At 39.4% G+C, this 19,946-nt stretch overlaps 2 protein-coding genes across 2 annotated transcripts in view; both read left to right on the top strand.

The window, feature by feature from the left end:
- adora2ab (adenosine A2a receptor b) overlaps positions 1-10,423 on the top strand; it is a 12,037-nt gene extending 1,614 nt beyond the window's left edge. Inside the window, exons 2-5 of the mRNA XM_046066615.1 lie at positions 4,152-4,696; positions 6,226-6,357; positions 8,127-8,230; positions 9,026-10,423. Of these exons, the coding sequence (XP_045922571.1) occupies positions 4,497-4,696; positions 6,226-6,357; positions 8,127-8,230; positions 9,026-9,999 (1,410 nt within the window). The 5' untranslated portion in view covers positions 4,152-4,496 and the 3' untranslated portion in view covers positions 10,000-10,423. The remainder of the gene's footprint in view (positions 1-4,151; positions 4,697-6,225; positions 6,358-8,126; positions 8,231-9,025) is intronic.
- Positions 10,424-16,419: 5,996 nt separating this feature from the next.
- snrpd3l (small nuclear ribonucleoprotein D3 polypeptide, like) lies at positions 16,420-19,385 on the top strand. The gene is made up of 4 exons (XM_046066621.1): positions 16,420-16,577; positions 17,332-17,472; positions 18,375-18,567; positions 19,163-19,385. Exons 2-4 carry the CDS (start codon positions 17,347-17,349, stop codon positions 19,225-19,227), a joined length of 384 nt encoding a protein of 127 aa, XP_045922577.1. The 5' UTR covers positions 16,420-16,577; positions 17,332-17,346; the 3' UTR covers positions 19,228-19,385.
- Positions 19,386-19,946: the final 561 nt, after the last annotated feature.

Below are 19,946 nucleotides of genomic sequence, written 5' to 3'. Positions count from 1 at the left end.
GGTGGGGGTTGCGAATTGCCCCCCCCCCCCCCCCCTCCCCTACCCAAGCGAGCAGTATAGCTATGGTGCCTGAGACAGGACAGAGATGTCATCTATGAGATAAAAGAGATTGCCATTCAAGAAATTTGTTTTCTTTAGATAGATGTGTTAAGAAATTATGTAAAAACCAAATGTTTTTTTGAATATTATTGTTACTTTTTCATTAATAAACAACAGCCACATGAAGAAATGAAGTGCTACATGATGTCTCATACTCCTATAATACATTATTTTACATCTTGGGAGGGTTGGCTCATCTGGACTAACATACCAAAGTAAATGAAGAAATTCTCAAACACTGCATCAAGTATGACCACTGACAGATACCAGGACAATATAAGCCTCACTGCTGAGAGGCTCCTCTCGCTTTGCTTAATTAGATAAGCAAAATGCAAATATTACCAAAATGTCTTTTGGATTTTTTGAAATACAACAGAAACACAAAGTAGTACTGACAGACATAATTTCAGCTTGTGGTAAAACGGTGCAACGTTTTAATGGGCATTTAGCATGTGAAAGTACAAATTACATATTTGTGTGCACAGTGGGAAGCAGTGCTGATCTGAGCTTCCCTGCTGTTACCGTTTCATTATCAATAATATTCATCAGCTGTTTGTCTCAGGAAGGTAACGGCACATTTCTTTCCACATAACAAAGCCATAATAGAGGCTGGAGAAGAACTACATGAAGTTATAATCCAACTACATATTTTTTCAAAGTTTAGCTGCTTATCTGAGCTTCGATGCTGGAAGCTGCCGTTTTATTGCCAATTAGCGACCAGCTGATTCTCACCAAGGTAACATACAAAGCCAAAACAGAGCGCTGGAGAGAGAGCGATAACTACATGAAATTAATCCAACTAACATAACATCTCAAACCAAGGCACAGCGCTGGAGAATAAACCAATCCAACTAACAATAAATGTTTTTCTACCAGTCAGTAAAAGTTTAGCTGGCTGATGCTTCCATGCTCTAAGCTAAGGTTATGGTTTTATTGCCAATTAACGTTACTGATCAGCTGATTGTCTCGCTAAGTAACCGGCAAAGCCAACCCACAGGCTGGAGAATAAGTAGGCGCCATGAAATTAATCCATATTTCACACCACTGACAGGTGAAACATATCACGGCTCTCTGTGATTATGGCCAGCTTCTAGCTAAAGCTATCAACAGTTTTCATTTGCATCGCTAAAGTCTGACAAACAAAGTTAATTACCTGTCCAGCAGAAAACAGACAACTTCAGCTCCACTTTGAAAACATCTGCCCCACATTAATGTTTTAGCCTTCCATCTGGGAAAATCCACAAAATCCGTGATTTCTGCCATCAGCTGTCTGTCCCGACTCCGTCTGGCTGTCAGCTCTCGTGCTAAATAACACGTTTGTGCTCCTTCATTTGTCCAAATGTCACTTCTCTTCTTACTTCTAATAAACCAGAAGACCACTCGGAGACTGTATATTACTATTATTATTAGTCCCTCTTCTTCTTTGTATGTATTCAATGTAGTGAGGGGCGTCTATACTACCGGAATTACAAAAGCAGAAGAAGAACGCTGTGATGACGAAACGCGCTCTGTAGCGCCGTGCGCTGTCACGGCTACTGTAGAAACATGAGACAAAATACAGTGACCTCCACAGCAGGGGATGCCTGCGGTTATGTAGATATAAATGTCTCATTCTAAGGTAATAAAAACATAACGGTTCATTACATAAGGTCTTTATACACCACTGAAAACATAGTTATGGATCTTACATTGCATTTCTGTCAATAGAGCCTCAGAAATATTACACACTGGACCTTTAAAAGACAGGGACTACTTTGTGTCTATAGGTAATCACACATCTGAGCTACGAAAAATGACATGTGGAGTTCCCCAAGGCTCCATTCTGGGGCCTCTTTTGTGCTTCCACTAGCCACTCAGATTATGAAAAACAACAAAATATGTTATCATAATTATGTAGATAACACATAGATTTACATAACGAGATCACCAGCGGACTATGATCCCATACAGGCACTGAGTGACTGTATTGAGCAGGTCAACGATTAGATGTGCCAGAATTGTCTTCAACTGAACAAAGATAAAACTAAAGTTATTGTTTTTGGAGCCAGGGAGGAACGATTGGAAGTCGGTAATGTTAAGAACCACAGACCAAGGCAGAAATCTCTGTGTAGTCATGGACTCAGACCTGAAACTAAGGAGCCACATTAAGACAATTACAAAGACAGCCTACTATCACCCCTGCTTCCTGTATGTCAAAGAATTGATTTCAAAATCCTGCTGTTAGTTTATAAAGCACTGAATGGTTTAGGGCCAAAATACATTTCTGATCTTCTGCTTTGTTATGAACCATCCAGACCTCTCAGGTCGTCTGGGACAGGTCTGCTTTCTGTCCCCAAAGTGAAAACTAAACATGGAGAAGCAGCGTTATTAGTTAGCCTATAATGCTCCGTATAACTGGAACAAACTCCCAGATAACTGCAGGTCTGCTGAAAATGTCACTTCTTTTAAATCAAGACTGAAGACTTTTCTTTTTACCACTGCTTTTAATTAAATTAAATTAAAGCCATAGATTGGTACCTTTCACTGCACTGTAACATCCGGTTTTCATGTTCTTTGTTTATAGATTTTCACTGCACTGCACTGTAACTTTTACTGTCCTATTTTACCCTGTTTTTTATCCTGTTTTTATAATGTGTTTTATTTTTTCAATTTCTCTTTGTTGCTTTAATGTTTTATGTAAAGCACTTTGAATTGCCTTGTTGTTGAAATGTGCTATACAAATAAACTTGCCTTGCCTTGCCTTCTGTATTTTAATCAAATAACAACAAATTGCAGCAGAACTGTGTAGGGAAATGTGAATTTCCAAACCCAAAATCTTTGTTATTTGATATTACGAAATGGGGAATTCCCCAATAACTGAATTTAATTGAACTGAAACTTAACTTCATATCATATCATATCATCACAGCTTTCATAATACAATGCTGCATCCACTTCAAAGCTGACTGAAGGTTGAAAATCTCACAGCCGTTGAGATTTTAATGAAATGATTTGACGTCCACTATATGTTAGATGCACGTGAGCGTCAGCTTGAGTAGTCTGGAGAAGGTCACTGGTAAACAGTGACACACACGAATGGAAATAACTGATGACAATGGGGAGGATAAAAGTGAAAGGGACAGAGAAGACTCACTATATAGACACTGGCATGGACTATATCATGTTTGCAAATGCTTTCCCCCCTGGAGTAAATAACTTTAACCTTCAACATGTCTGCTCTTTTCTCTGTTCCATAAATCCTAAGAAAGAAAAGCAGGTTTTAAATGTGTGTTTTGTGTTTCAACCAGCAGAGCCAGGTTATCTGTTTCCCCTCACTTCCTCTCTTTATGCAAAGTTAAGCAACTTGTCTCATGCAAATTCATAGCAGCCTTCCATACAAACTTCCACAACAACTTTACTCTTTTGCTGTAGTTCAAAGATAAAGTTAATTATTGTTGATATTATTATCTAACTTCTTGAGAGAAAATAAATAAAGCTGCACTAACTGATCTACAGAATCAATGCAGCCTTGGTTATAATTATTTGACATGATCTGGAAACCTGTCTGTCTTTCTCACTCCGCTGAGATGTTTTACACTAACTGAATATCTTGGCCTCCTCTAGGTAGGTTATCTGAGGTTGTATCACTCTTTGTAATAATATGACCTAATCTGCTTACAGTATAAAGGATTTTAGCAAAATACCTTGAAAAAAAGAGCAAAAATAACTTAAAAAGTGTTCCACTATTAGTACAATGGCTTTTAAATGTTCAGGTGGTTTATTTTGTGTAATTATTAGGGACTTTGCAGGAAAGCATGTCAGTAGTGGGAATGATAAGTGTGTGGAACAGTTTCGGGAAACTTTTTCCTGAGATAAATAGTACATTGTTGGACTGTCTGCTTTGGCCCTGTATAGAAAACAAACTCTACCCCTGTCTTCCAGAGATAGATGGCTTTTCTGAACCGTGTGTGTGTGTGTGTGTGTGTGTGTGTGTGTGTGTGGTAATCTGCAATCTGTTTGTACAGGCTATACCACTGAGGTCATGCTCTCTCTGTCTCTTTCTCTCTCTCCAGACCGCTGCTCTTAATTTGGCAGCCATTGGGCAAAAACTCCCAGACGCCTCCTCCTCAGTATTCTGCCGCAGTCTGTGACAAGGTTTACCGAGCTGAACACGAAAGAGACAGTTGCAGACAAAGAGGAAGAATGACAGACTGGTGTAGTGTGTGTGACAGTGAAAGGTAACGAGTGATGTTTGTGGTGGGAACTTCCTCTCTTGGCTGTCCTCCCATGATACAATCACTCTTCCCTTAAGTCGCACTATGTGGTTTGGCAAGCAGGTATTTTGTCTAAAAACACGTCAAGCAGCTGAGCCTGTGGGATGAAAGCGCAAAGAAAGCAAAAAAGAGGAAAAAATAACCATGCTGAAGAATGACCAGCTGGTCTATATTGGCCTGGAGTTGGTGATCGCTTGCTTGGCTGTGGCTGGGAACATCCTGGTCTGCTGGTCTGTCTGCCTCAACTCCAATCTGCAGAGCATCACCAACTTCTTTGTGGTGTCACTGGCAGTGGCTGACATTGCTGTGGGGTTGCTGGCAATTCCCTTCGCTATCACTATAAGGTATTGTTACGTTATTTAATTTTAAAATGCCTCAATTATCTTTTTTACAGGACTCAAATTCAGTGTAATTGTGAACCAGTGTGCTTAAAACTTCAATTAAAAACCTAGTGCCTTTTAGTGGCTTGGTGTGGCCACATGTTTTGACAAATAACCCAGGTCTCAAGTAGATGTGTGGTCTGGTTCTTTGGATGTATAAAACATCTTAAAGCCCACCAGGTCACCTGCTTGAGCTAGTTCCAAACATAGACTATATATAAGAAGTGGACGTAGTCATCGTGACGTCACCTGTTGGTTTTTGGACTGCCGTTTTGAAGACTCGATTTTGGCCGATAGGGCCCTGCCATGTTGAGATGTGACCATATTTGGACTAGACGGTGGCGCTAACGGCCGTGTGTGGAGCTAAATGGCTTGCTTAGTTAGGTGCAGGTCATTTTAATAGGGCTGACAATTTTGTCTAGCAAACTTAAAGCTAAATGTACTCACCAGAGAAAGTGAACAACTCCTAATATGCTTTTTCAACGGTGCTGGTTAAATTTACACAGTGCCGTGGGCACTGTCACGGGCTGGCTCAAAAACCCTGACATGGATAATCACACAGCAACAACAGCCTGCTGCAGCGGTACTATTGCGTTTATTTCACAAGAACTCAAATATTTAATTAACATACCTAATCAAATAATGCAGTGTAGTATGGTAATCAGTAAGTCAGTGGTGTCATGTTTGCATGGATGAAATGATGAGTGCAATGTAGTGCTGAGAGCAAAATAATGAGGAGTGAGAAATAAAGGGAACTGCGTTTCCCTCTTCTCTATCGTCCAAAGTACCAGAGGTAGGATCTGCTTTATATAGTGAGAACACCAGGCACCAGGTGGCTCCAATACATGATGATGACGACCCCGCCTACTAACACCTACAACAGAACACATCTAGCCTGATTGACAGGTCGCGATGGTAACGACTTGTCACTCATAGATAATCCCGCCCTGAAGTATACTCTGCTTTATAGTTTATTTTCCTCTAAATGGCACCATAATCTAGTAAATGAACATCATGTTGTATTGAAGAAGACATGAAACTAGCGATTGAGACCATAAACTCATTAGGAAAGTGTTTAAGGAGGTAATAAATCTGCTGAGAAGTAGGGTCATTTTACCATTATTTCTAATGGAGCTGGACTTCTTTTTGCAACCAGTAGAGTCGCCCCATGCTGGCTGTTCAACAGAATGCAGGTTTAAGGGACTTCTGCAATGGCTTCACGTCTCAGACCGGAAGCTTCCTGCTTGGTTCCAAAGCATTATTCATTCAAATTTACCGGCATGGTAAATGAATTAAAAGCCTGTCCCTAATATATGGTGAGATCATTGTGTTAAGTAAATAAATGCCCAGGCTGTTAATTGAAGTTTTAGTTAGTTTTAGTTTCAGTGATTTGGTTAAAAAGATAAGAAAAAATGCTTTACTAGATTTGTAAGAATGTATTATTTAATTTTGATTTTTATCACCTGTGACATTTTCTTGCAAATCAACATCAGTACCGGCTTCTGTGCCAACTTCTTCGGCTGTCTGTTCATCGCTTGCTTCGTCCTCATACTCACTCAGAGCTCCATCTTCAGCCTGCTGGCCATCGCTGTAGACCGCTACATTGCAATCAAGAACCCTCTCAGGTGAGGGTAAACATCAGCTGTACTGTAAACTGAAACTAAGATGTATAGAAAAGGTTGCCTCGTGCATATTACACCAACATTTTGAACATAATGCTGTTTTCACACGTGGCACTCAAGTCAGAGGAGTGTGGGAAAACCATTAAACATGAGAGGCGTCCAAGGAACACATACGGTGGTGTAGCAAAACATATTAAATTAGAGAGAGATCTTATTAAATCTCATTCAGTCTTATTCAAAGCTCATCTGGCCATTTGAGAGCAGACGCAGATTTACAGTATGGTATGTCAACACAGACTTTATTGGGTTACTGTTGCTGTTGGAGGGATTAAACCTGCTGACTTTGATCATTGTTATCCACGTAAATCAGCACCATTCAAAAACAATTTATTTGAAATGACTCATTTTGCAGCTTACAACAAAGTAACTTGTTCATTCTTTCTGTAACAGGGATTCTGACCAACACATTGACTCATATAGTTCATCTGTGTGTAACCAAATACACTGTTGTTTAATCACAGCTGCATTATTTACTCCTGCTATAGGAGGATAATTCATATAGTAATCCACAGTGGGTGGTGCATTTGCAATAGCAGCCTTCACACTGGTGCCACAAGCCTAGCACCGAAGACCAGAGAGCTAATGATTCATCAGAGTTTTAGGAAGCTTAATATAGCCTGGCCATGAAAGACCTGTCACATGGGACAACGGCTGTAGATGAGGTGATGTTACTAAGATGTTACTGTAGTTATTCATGCTGTAGTTATTTATTTGTTGTGGATTCCCTTATGTCTGCATAAATCCATTTGCACTATAATACTTCCGACTAATGTTTTTACACAGTCTTCAGAAATATCTAATAACAGGTCCAGATGTGACTGTGTCTGCAAGTATTCCTGACAGATCTGAATTACATGTCAGAACCAAGAATAGTGATGATTTGTTGATGTCCTAGTGTCCATTTTGTTGAAATTAACCAAATAAAAAAGCAAACTTAAATATTATAACATAAAGCTATCAATATCTTACAATCTTATCAGGGGTTGCATTGTAAAATAAATATCCTAACATATGTCAGTGGGAGTTACGTTACCAGCATTCAAACAGTGAATAGTAAAGCTTACATCTTTAACTACAATTATGTGTTTTTTTTGTGATTTCAGTTTCCTCACCCTTTCACCCATCTTAGTACAGTAATTTGTGTATATCACCATGTTGCTCAGAAGCTCTTGCATGACTCAACCGAATAACACATTCTTGAGCACCTTGAGGTAATGTCATAACTTAAATGAGGCAGAAGTGTGAAAGACACTGTAGGAAGGAAATACCCTTTGTTGCAGATTTAGGCACATTGGCTCAACTGTTTGCAGAATCCTGCAACGACACACAGCAAGATTTCACACTGTGTTTACTGGAAGGAAGAACATACAAAACTGTACTTTTGTTAAACAAAGCCTTCTGTTGCACTGGCATCAAAATGTTTGACCAGACAGAAGTACTGGGGAGGTACTGGTCAGATTACTGTAATTGATTATAGTGTGCGGAAAAGCCAGTAATATCAAAAATAATAAAAAAAAATAAACTTCAATGGGACAATTGAAATATTGTTTTGGCTCATTAAATAAATAATGCAAATGGGCTTAAATGCAAAACCTCTGTATACTCATTTAAATCAACAAATACTGACTTTGCCTCAGAGGGATGCTATCACATTAGAAATTAGATAAAACAACTAGCCCTAATATATTGTTGTGCTCTGCTCAATGTTTCAGGTACAATAGTCTTGTGACAGGGGAGAGGGCAAAGGGCATCATCGCATTGTGCTGGGTTCTCTCAGTAGGTATCGGCCTGACACCGATGCTGGGCTGGAACAAAGGTGGGAGATTTATTTAGGCAAATTTAAATGCACCCTTTCACTGCCTCAAGTGTTGCTACCCAAGCCTGTAGAAGAAAATAAAATGAGGCACCAGTTACGTAGACAATAGATTTCTGAGGAGATGGTTTGATACCTGGATTTTGGTTCACATTTGTTTCATTGTCAGTTGTTCAAAGCCAGAAAATCTGAGTTTTGGAAAACAGATCGAGTAAGTAGCAGTCAGGAGTTAATCAAATGAAACACATCTCCAAACCTACCCTGCTTGAAGCCTCAACATCCCATTCAAGAACATATTTCTAGAGAAAAAATTCACATCGTTGTTGACAATTAGAAGAAATGCATCTGTTATTTTGATACTGGCTTCAATTTAGCTAAGTGATTCTTGCTACCGAGATGATTTTTGAGTAATCTGAAACCACCTACCATGCACATTAACCTTCCAAAATTGTATGAAAAATGTTTTACCAAATAAAATTCTCTGGGGCAGCATGGTGGTGCGGTGGTTGGCACTTTCACCTTACAGCAAGAGGGTTCTGGTTTTGAAACCACTGTCTCAGTGGGGCCCTTCTAAATGTGGAGTTTTCCGGGGTTTTACCCTGGGCACTCTGGCTTTCTCCCACAATCTACAAAGACTGCAGGTTAGGTTAATCCGCAACTCTAAATTGCCCCGATGCCCATAGGTGTGACCGTGAATGGTTGTCTCTATGTGTCAGCCCTTTGATTGACTGCCCTGCGACCCTCTATTTGGTTGACAGATAAAGCTGGCAATAAATAACCTCTGGCTCTGTTGTACAGGTTGGAACACCACCAACACCGCTACCAACAACAGCTGCCCTGAAGGCCTCACAGAGTGTCTGTTTGAAGAAGTGGTTACAATGGACTACATGATATATTTCAATTTCTTTGGTTGTGTGCTGGTGCCCCTGTTGGTCATGCTGGTTATCTATGCTCATATCTTCATGGCCGCACGGCGCCAGCTCAGACTAATGGGTGTCAAAGTTGCGCACACACCTGCTCCTGGAGAAATAACATCATCGTCGAGCGTATGTCGTTCAACCCTGCAGAAGGAAGTACATGCTGCCAAATCGCTGGCCATCATTGTAGGTTTGTTTGCTCTGTGTTGGCTTCCGCTACACATCATTAACTGTTTCAACTACCTGTGTCAGGACTGTAAGCGCTCACATATCTGGGTGATGAACATTGCCATCATCCTCTCCCATGCTAACTCTGTTGTGAATCCCTTCATCTACGCTTATCGCCTTCGGGAGTTTAGACAAACATTTCGGAGGATCCTGTATCAGCACATCCTAGGGCAGACGGATGGACACGGGTTTGTGGTTGCGGGCAGTGATGGCAGAGGTGTTGGGGCCAGCAGTATCACGCGGACTTCCTCCCGTACCAGTAAAGAGGGTTCATCATGTGGCACAGTGGTGAATAGCTACATCCTGGACCCCATTCCTGACCAAACTCCAGCAATAGCTACTCATGAAACCTCTTGTCATTGGACATCAAAGTTTGATAGTGAACCAAGCAGCTACATACCCAACGGACATCAAATAAAGTGTAGCACCCTTTCAGTAATGCAACAGCAGCCATGCACCATGGGGTTTGCTGCTCAGGATGGAGTAGAGTCGGTCACATATCTGAGGGGAACAGATGTTTTGGAGGTGAACGACAGTGGAAGTTGCATTGCTTTTGTCAATGTTCAGGCTCTTTCCCTAAAACAGACTGAGTGTGTCCACTCTACAGATCTTACAGAAATCTCATAACAAAGATATGAAAGATATGTAGGTATTTTAAATGTTTTATTACCACACAACATATAACAGTGTACAAACATGACTATGTTATTAATTTGTTTAGATCTACAAGCACACAACAGAATTTATCAGATGGATGTTTAAAATGGGCTGATACTTACATTTTCTTGACATACAGTGCAATAACATACACCATATTGCCAAAAGTATTGGGCCACCCCTTCGAATCATTGATTTCAGGTTTTCCATTCACTTCCATGGCCACATGTGTATCAAATCAAGCAGCTAGGCATGCAGACTGCTTCTACAATGCTGCTTCTACAGCATGAAATCACAGAGCGGGGTCAACGCAGGCTGAGGCGCACAATGCGCAGAATTCGCCAACTTTCTGCAGAGTCAATAGCTACAGACCTCCAAACGTCGTGTGGCTCAAGAACAGTGCGTACAGAGCTTCATGGAATGGGTTTCCATGGCCGAGCAGCTGCATCCAAGCCTTAAGTGCAATGCAAAGCGTCGGATGCAGTGGTGTAAAGCACGCCGCCACTGGACATTAGAGCAGTGGAGACGTGTTCTCTGAAATGACGAATCACGCTGAATCTCTGTCTGGCAATCTGAAGGACGAGTCTGGGTTTGGCGTTTTCTAGGAGGACGGTACTTGCCTGACTGCATTGTGCCAAGTGTAAAGTTTGGTGGAGGGGGAATTATTGTATGGGGTTGTTTTTCAGAGGTTGGGCTTGGCCCCTTAGTTCCAGTGAAAGGAACTGTTAATGCTTCAGCATACCAAGACCTTTTGGACAATCTCATGCTCCCAACTTTGTGGAAACAGTTTGGGGATTCCTGTTCCAATATGACTGCGCACCAGTGCACAAAGCGTCCTGACCCTAAACCCTGATAGAACACTTTTGGGATGAATTAGACCAAAGACTGCGAGCCAGGCCTGTTCGTCCAACACCCGTGCCTGACCTCACAAATGCACTTCGAGAAGAATGGTCAAAAATTCCCATGAACACCCTCCTAAACCTTGTAGACAGCCTTCCCAGAGGAGGTGAAGCTGTTATAGCTGCAAAGGATGGGCCAACTCCATACTAAACCCTACGGATTAAGAAGGGGATGTCATTAACCTTCATGTGCATGTAAAGGCAGGTGTCCCAAAACTCTTGGTAATATGGTGTATATTGGCAGTGTGTTCTTAATGTCCTTTCTCAGCTGTACTGTATCTTGTAATACGAGTCTTAAAAAGTTTCAATTCTTGAACTGCATTTTTTTAAAATGTGGCATCAGGTCAACTTTTTTGATGATCATCTGTATTGTTTTTACTTACTGGAAAATTAAAAGTCTTAAATACTTGCTAGTGTACTGTTTATCACCTGCTGAGATCGCTATTAACTAGTCACACCAGTCACGCCAACTATTAATGAACTGTCTTACCATGAACCTAGCTATACGAACCTACATACTGTTAATAGCTGAAACATATGAAGTATGTCCTACTAAGAGCTGTAACTAATGATCCGAATGAACCATAAAAAGTCCTGTCTGACAACTTGGGGAAACAACGTTGTTGCAAGCATAAGGCTTGCACCTTCCCTGTGTAAAGATCTCATCATAAAAGGCCATCTCTCTATAAGTGCTGGATAGCTACAGAACATTTAATGTTGCCAGTTTGATGATTCATTTGATAACTGCCAGGCAACACGTGTTGCATTGCTGGTTCAACAACTATGTGACATGCGTCAAAGGCATCCAATGTATACAGGGCAGTTACCAACCATCCAAAACAAAGAGCTTGTTCGAACTATTCAGATATCTCTCCATATGCTTGTAGTAGGGCTACATTCTGAGTCAGGCTTGCACAAATAGACAACATGAAAAAAAACACATGTACCCACACACACACACACACACACATGACCACAGACTACTCAGCAAGAAGTGTTTACAGAGTAGACTGGCTGCTGACGCCGGTCAATGGACCTAATGCAATGGAAATCAAATGAAGGTCTTTTATTATGCCATTATGCCTTCTCTTTCCTCATTAAGCTTCATTGTGGGAAAGACCTGCATTAAGCAACATCTACGTGCCTTAAAGTAATCCCAGAGACATGTCTCCAGGAAAAACATACATGAGTATGTATCAAGGTCATGTATGTTTATTCAAAAACTCAGTTGTATTTTATAGTTTGTGGTTTGGATGAAGCCATTTCATTTTAATGCTTTGTTGTTGTTGTTTTTGCTACTTTGATAAGCATGAGATAAGGATTAGGAAAATGATGTGGCTATGGGAGTCTCTGTAATTTTAAGACAATAAAATAAACAAAACCCTGAATCTGCCTCGTTGATGCCATTATTTGTCTTGTAATCCCACAAAAGGCTCGATCAGGGTCAATGATAGTATGATGTCCTGAAAGAAAACAATCCAGTGGGCCTCTTTATAGCATGCCATTCAGTGATAAACTATTGTATGAGAAGCATGATATTGGCATGCAAATGTTTTTTTTTGTTGTTGTTGTTTTAGAAAGAACAAGCTAAATATCAGAGACTCATTAACAGTTTCTTAGAAGCAACAGCAATATCTGATTATCATTGTGTGCTCTCTTAGGCTGATGCAGTGGAGACATGGACCCACAATATACATAAAACTTTTGGTGTCAACCATCTAGTGGAAAGACCTTGCTTCGGTGAGAGACCACGCTGAGGAAAGATAATGTACCTTATGTGCTCGTTCTAATAAAAGTCATGTGCGTATGTGTGTGGGAGGTGGTTGGTTTGCATTTTTATATAGAGTCTATGGTTTGCATAGACCCACATATTTATGCATAGACTGCATAAACTCTTGAACTTTTAACATTGGTCCTCTTGTGAATAAATCTATACAAAAACCTGTCTAGCTCTGGTAGTCAGTGTGCAGCTGACTTTGTTATTCAGATGACAGAAATGACCAAGGCTCAGGCAAGGTAGGTAGGTGAAGTGGTCTGCAATAAATATGTTCCTAACAACAATATCAAATGTTCCTATTCCATAGTGAAAACATAGGGGTCATTTTTTTTGCCCATGTATCTGAAAAACTGATGTAGGAATACAAAAAATGTTTGTTAATACAGAAGAAAGTACAAATAAAAACTAGAATTGCAAGCAGTTGTAAGCATGGCCCAAACCCCCGGCGCCAGGTGCACCACTCGCCCTTCGGGCGCCACGCAGTGGGTCTGGGGGCCCATGGTAAATAAACATACCACAGTTTGAAATTAAAGGGACCTGCAGTTCTGGAGATATAAAATTAATCTATGTCTATGGCAATGTTATTTCATATAGCCTACGATTAATAGTGCCACCGAGAGGCCGATTGACCCCAAATTTCACACAGCCCCTCGGGAGTCCCTGAGTTTGGTGGACGATGCAAAGCTGAGAAATGACATCACATCCAGTTTTTAGCGGGTTTCGCAAATATTTGTTTGCCTATAATTTGGACGTTTTTTCGCGTATAAAAATTTCCTCTACATCTTTTATCAGCTTGGTCCGGCGATTGTCCGTGCCAAGTTTGGTGTCGATCGGACTTGCCTGGGAGGAGTTAATTAAAATATTTTTTTCAGTTTTTCGCAATTTAGCTAAATGAAAATGTCATCGCACAGAGGCGTGTCCCATACCATACAAATTGCAGTATCCCCCAAACACGTAGAAATAAGGTTTATGAATGTGTGATGTAGTAGCGCGTAGTTATGGGGCAAAATGGCCCAAAATCTCATTGAAAGGAATGGGATTTTCCCACGGTATTTGAGCTTTGATTATAGCGCCACCTATAAGCCGAATTGCACCAAATTTTTCAGGTGTCATCAGAACCCCATGGGGAAAAAATTACCTAAATTTGGTGTCAATCGAACTTGTGGTTATGGAGATATAAAATGCATCTAAGTCAATGGAATTTTTTTTCACATCTTTAATGTGCAATAACAGCATCACCTATGGGCATATTTGGGTCAACTTTGGTGCCTGTAGTAAGGGGACCATGCTGAACAATTCGGCTCAAGTTTCATGTCAATGTGACTTGTGGTTATAGGGGAACAATTTTTTTGGGTTAAATAGCGCCACCTAGGGGCTCACATTTTGCACAGGCGTTCAGGGCACCTCATTATTGCTCCAAATTTATGTCGATCGGACATTCCAGACCTAAGATATGACATCACTTCATGTTTTTAGTGTTTTTTGCTAATATTTTTAAGCTTATAATTGCGACATTTTTTGTTGGATCAAGATTTCCTCTATAAACTTTTAGCAGCTTTGTCCAGAGATTATCCGTGCCAAGTTTGGTGTTGATTGGACTTGCAGCTTCGGAGGAATTAATTAAAATAGGTTTTTAAGTTTGCTTATTGCGCCTCCTAAAGGTAGAAGTCAGCGAAGTTTCTTGCCTGCCGTCGTCACATGGGTCTGAACCTACCCTGTGAGTTTTGCGTCTGTAGCACTTACCATCTATGCCGCAGTATCAGGCCTAGTCCACACGGACACTGGTATTTTTATAACCGAAGTTTTCCTCCTTCGTTTAAAAACAATATCCGTCCACATGAAAACGCAAACACAAATTATCAAGCGCTGTCAAGCGCATGCCAAACCTCCTGGCGGCGATATGGCCCTAACCGTAAAGAAACGTTGGCCAATCAGAGCCTAATAAAATTGTAACAGCACTGCAACCGGCGTTTCTGAAAATCCTCACCCTGGCAGGGGTTTTCAAAAATATTCGGTTTCAGTGACCTGATACTGCGTTTCCATGTGGACGAATGGCCGAACCGCGTAAAAAATGCCTGCTTTTTTTTTTTTTATTGCAGATCACATTTGTTACAATTTGCTGAAAAAGGAAACTGAACTTGTGATACAAAAATCATTTAGTTACATTTCACGTTTTCATAAAGAATAAAAAAACTGTAAAAAAAGAAATATAAACGTAAAAGTAAAAAAACGTGTAAAAGTATACAGCCAGAGTATCAAACAATAAATATCAGTTAACTTAAATATAAAGTTAAATTAGATAAATGTTGCAAACATTTTGATGCTAATTTACCCTCTAATCCAGATATACAGACTATATAATTTTTTAAGTCAAGTTTAAAAACATTGAAAAGAGGTTTGTTCTTCATAAAGTTTGATTTATGAATAAGAAAAATTCCAAGCAAAATTAATAAATTGATTATATATTGTATAGAGGAGTTTGAATCAGAAAAATAAAAGAAGATGTCAAAATTAGATAAGTGTATGTTTGAGCCAAAGTGTCCATTAATAAAACATTGTATATCATTCCACAAAGAAGAGCTATGTGAACAGCTATAGAATAAATGGTCTAATGTTTCTGTTTCCAAAGAACAGAAGCTGCATTTTTTCGTCTACAGTAGGGATAAATTTTTCCCTAATCTTGTTACAGGGGTAATAGTGGTGATATATTTCTTTTACTATTTTTGTAATCAAAAATGTATGTGGGTTACTCCATGCTCTATTCCAATTAATATTTTCATACAAGGGGGTCCATTTTTACCTGGAGGCAGGGATAGATTTTGCACATAAAAGGTTTTTAATTACTTTGTTGTTGACTTTTCTGTCTAGAAAAGCTGGAGAAAAATACATAAATTTGATCTAAATCTTTCTCATCTCTAAGTAGGGTGATGATCCCATGGGGTATAGCTCTGGTTACAATATCAAATTCTTATCTCGGAGGATGGAAGTTAAATTTATGAGTGAAGTTGTCATAAGTTAAAATTTGATTTGAGTTATTTAATAATTGGAATATCAGTTGAATGTCATCTTTAAACCAGTTTTGTATAAAGAGAGTCTTGTTTCTATGTATGATGTTCATGTTGTTCCAGATAAAACATTTGTGAGGGGAGAAATTGTGTTTGTACAAAAGTGACCAACAAGTTAGAGCCTGTTTATGGAAGTTAAACAGTTTGACTGGCAGTCTGTTGATGGAGTATCGGCACTGAAGCAAGAACGTGATTTTACCAAGTTTTTCAAAGATAAAGTTTGGAACAATGTTCCAAAAACTTTTTGGATTTTTCAAAAATCTTTTAATCCAGTTGATTTTTAATATCTCATTGAAAATTGAGAAGTCAATTATCACGAAATCCCCCTCCTCAGTTTTATTAGTCAAGAAGATGTTTTTCCTGATTTTATGGGGCTTCTTCCTCCATATAAAGTTATATAATAGTTTGTCTAGATTGGCACATTGTAACTTAGGTATTTCTATGATGTAAATAAATATGCTGCTCTTGAGAGACCTTCTGCTTTATTCTGATAACTTTGTTTATGTAAAATCTAGATAAAAACGAGAGTTTTGGGTTGTAAATTCATGGGTCATTTTTGACCCACGTTATGCATTAGAAGGGGTTTGCATGCCATGCGCATCAAAGGGTTAAGAGGATAGATTAGCTTAAAAATCACAAGTCCCACAATGCACCGCACGGCGCCACAGGAAGTACTTCGTTGATCCGTTGTTGCATTGTGGGTAGGCGGAAAAAAGGCTCTAAAAGGTACGGCGGAGATCCAAGCGCACGTTGTAGAGTCGTTGAAGAAGAAACAACAAAGAAATCCGTATTCAAGACAGAATTAAGGTAACCGTATTAACAGAAAGGGACAAATATATTATCACATAGTTTACCACAACAGTGGTGTTTGTCTGTGTTTTTTTTAAAAGAGCTTATTCATTCATTTGGCCGACATGGTTCCGTGTATTTGACAAACTCGAGAGTTTCTGCTCCATAAGAGACAAATGTTAATGTGAATTGAGAAAATTATACCAGCTGTGGTTTGTACCAATAAGTACTTCAAGATAATGTATAGAGGCCTTAACTATTGTTAGGTAAGTTACCGTTGCATTATTGTAAATTCATCGAGGACTATCGTTAGCTAGTTAGCCAAAGTAGCTAATTTAGCTAACGGCTAAGTTTAATTTTTTTTAGCAAAGATATTTGTGGTATTTATGAAGCTTGAATTTAAGTTATTCCCACACCGCATCTTACCAAAGGCCCTTGATTGATACGCTTGTAAAATTTTAAAAAGCAGTAGCTACGTTTTAGACTGATTGGTTACAGTATTGCCAAAGCAGTGTTTGGTTAGCATGAATGGCTTCACATAACACAATGTTTTGACCGACCCAATTTGCAGTTTCTCTGCAGTTTGACACTGACGATATAACTAAAATAATCAGATATAGTATCAAAAACAAACTCATGATTTTAGCCCAGCAACCGAAGAACATTGGTAAAATACTTGAAATAAGGTAGATTGTAGAAATCTGTTTGATGGACCTTATAAAATGGAGACGGCACATTTTAAACATTTCCTACAATACATGTTGTTTTTCAGGAAGACAGAACAAACATGTCCATTGGTGTACCAATCAAGGTCCTGCATGAGGCAGAGGGACACATTGTGACCTGTGAGACAAACACTGGAGAGGTGTACAGGGGAAAGCTGATTGAGGCTGAGGACAATATGAACTGCCAGGTAGGTCCTTTAATAATAAAGGATGAATAACAATCTTAAATGAAGCACCTTTTTAATACCTGATTTCTCCACACTTATTTGGAATTTTAATTTTATTTTACTATTTTATTTTATTATTAAATCTTTAATTCATGATCAGTGTGCTCAATTACTTGAATATATAACTTTCTTTGTGTGCGAGCGCTATTTTTTTGAACAATCTTATCATATGTGGCGTTGCAGTAAATTCCCATAAATGTAATGTGTAACAATACAGAAAGGAAACCCTTCATGAGTGAGATTTCAGGAGAATTGCATAGTGCCCTCTTGTGTAGCTTTCCTGAGCCAGAGGCTGTGTTGAAAGTGTTTCCCCCAATCTACATTTGATTTTTCCCTGGTTGTACCCCGATGTGGAACACAGGAAGAGTGGCTGCTCTACTGTTAACAGCTAATACGGACCAAATAATAAAAAAATCGACCCTTAGCTGTATTGTGTGTTAGGCGTATATTTTTATATTGAAGTTTTGGTACACTGTGTTTATGGATTTTGTGTTTTCTTTTTCTGTGTTCCTCATCTGCTCGTTTATACGTTTCATCAGTTTGACTCCTACTTAATCCAAGGTTTGCAATCTCCCCCATCTGTTGGTCTCTTATTGAACGCATTAGTTGGCTGGTCCTAAAGTACTAAAGCCATGGCTCCCAATCTTGTTAGATACTTGAATAAACTAGATTCAAAGTTGTGAATCAGTCCCGCCATTAGATGTTAAGAAGTGAAAACAGCAAAGCTGTAGTGTTGAAAGATGAGGATTGTGAACCACTGATTGAACAGACCTCAATCAGTGGTTCAGAATTTTGTTATATTTACTGTAACACTTCGGCGATTTTTCTTTCAACCATATACTTTTTCCCCCTGTACACTACAGATGTCCAATATAACAGTGACTTATCGTGATGGCCGGGTGGCACAGTTGGAGCAAGTCTACATCAGAGGCAGCAAGATCCGCTTCCTGATCTTACCGGACATGTTAAAGAATGCTCCTATGTTAAAGAGTATGAAAAACAAGAACCAGGGATCTGGCGCAGGAAGGGGAAAGGCAGCTATTCTCAAAGCACAAGGTGAGTGGGAAGCTTTTGGACCAGTATCTCCCAGAAAATCACTGGGTTTTCATCAACCTCATCACATCTGCTGCAGCTGTTTAATTTCAGCAGTTTATACATTTAATCACTTATTTTTTTTCATAGTCTTTTTTGTACAGCAAAAGTATAACTTGTAAGGGGAGAAATGCTTTTTCACATGCTGCTAAATTCTAAATGTTACTCTAAGCACTTTCATTGGACTTGTGTACTTTCATCCAAGTGAGTTGTATTTGCGTTTTGACATTGTGAAGGAGTTGCCAACCTGAGAATGGAACCGATAGATTTAAACAGGTTTCCACTAAAGCGCTTCATCGTTGTATTAAGGTTATGCCCTAACTTGTATAAACAGTATGGATACAATAACATTTGTATATAAAGATCAATTCAATAGACTAAAATACCTGTGTTAAATGCATCCAAGTCCCAGCTGTGGAGCCTTTGTCAGGGGTATTGATTCGATTCTACTTTTGAACTTCAAATTATATATTTAATTCTATTTTAAGATGAGACAACTTGTCTACTACTTAAATCAGATTGTTAATTTTATTTCTAAACTGCTGTCTTTTGTCTGCAGTGGCAGCGAGGGGTCGGGGTCGTGGTGGAATGGGAAGAGGCAACATCTTCCAGAAGAGGCGATAACTGCTCCAGCGGTGTGAAGATTGTTGCATTGTATAGTGTCTTTTTTTTGGGGGGGGGGTCTTATCCGGTTTGAATATCTTGGGCAGTTTGCCATCCTGTGTTTTGCAGCATGTTGCTTTAATTTCATTTTTTATGAAAATAAACATATTTCACTTTTATGATTCTTGTCTGAATGACTTGTCACATTACTACTTTTCCGCATGACCACTCTTAAATTAAAATGTTCACCTAAGTTTTTAGCATCTGCCCCAGTCAGATTTTGCATCATAGATTGATTTTTCTTGCCTGCTAACACATGAAATGTTCAAGTATTTGGTGTGATCTTTGCTCAAGTTTACTATAGAGATGGTAAACAGTGCAGTTTGTGTGGCAACCAGAGGAATATTAAGTCACCACATTCTGAACAAATAGGCTTCAGTGCTTATAGAACATAAATCACAGCATGAAGGGTCTTAAGAAGTACCTGCTTTATAGGATATCCAACGAAGGTTAAAGTCAAGGGCAACTGGACTTGGTTGAAGATATAGGATATCCGTCTACTGTGGAGTCAATATTTTAAACATGTTTTGAAACGGTGTGTGTGTGTATATATTATGTGTATATATAATCCCCCCCCCCCCCCCCCCCCCCTTTAAACATAACCCAACCCGTCCCAGTGGGCAACTCCCTAATAAATCACAAGGGGGAGCCAGACGGTCACATTGTGCTTGAAGCAGAAA

The sequence above is a fragment of the Micropterus dolomieu genome, linkage group LG13 (assembly GCF_021292245.1).
Source record: "Micropterus dolomieu isolate WLL.071019.BEF.003 ecotype Adirondacks linkage group LG13, ASM2129224v1, whole genome shotgun sequence".
NCBI classification, from domain to species: Eukaryota; Metazoa; Chordata; class Actinopteri; order Centrarchiformes; family Centrarchidae; genus Micropterus; species Micropterus dolomieu.
This window is presented reverse-complemented; position numbering and strand designations above follow the sequence as displayed.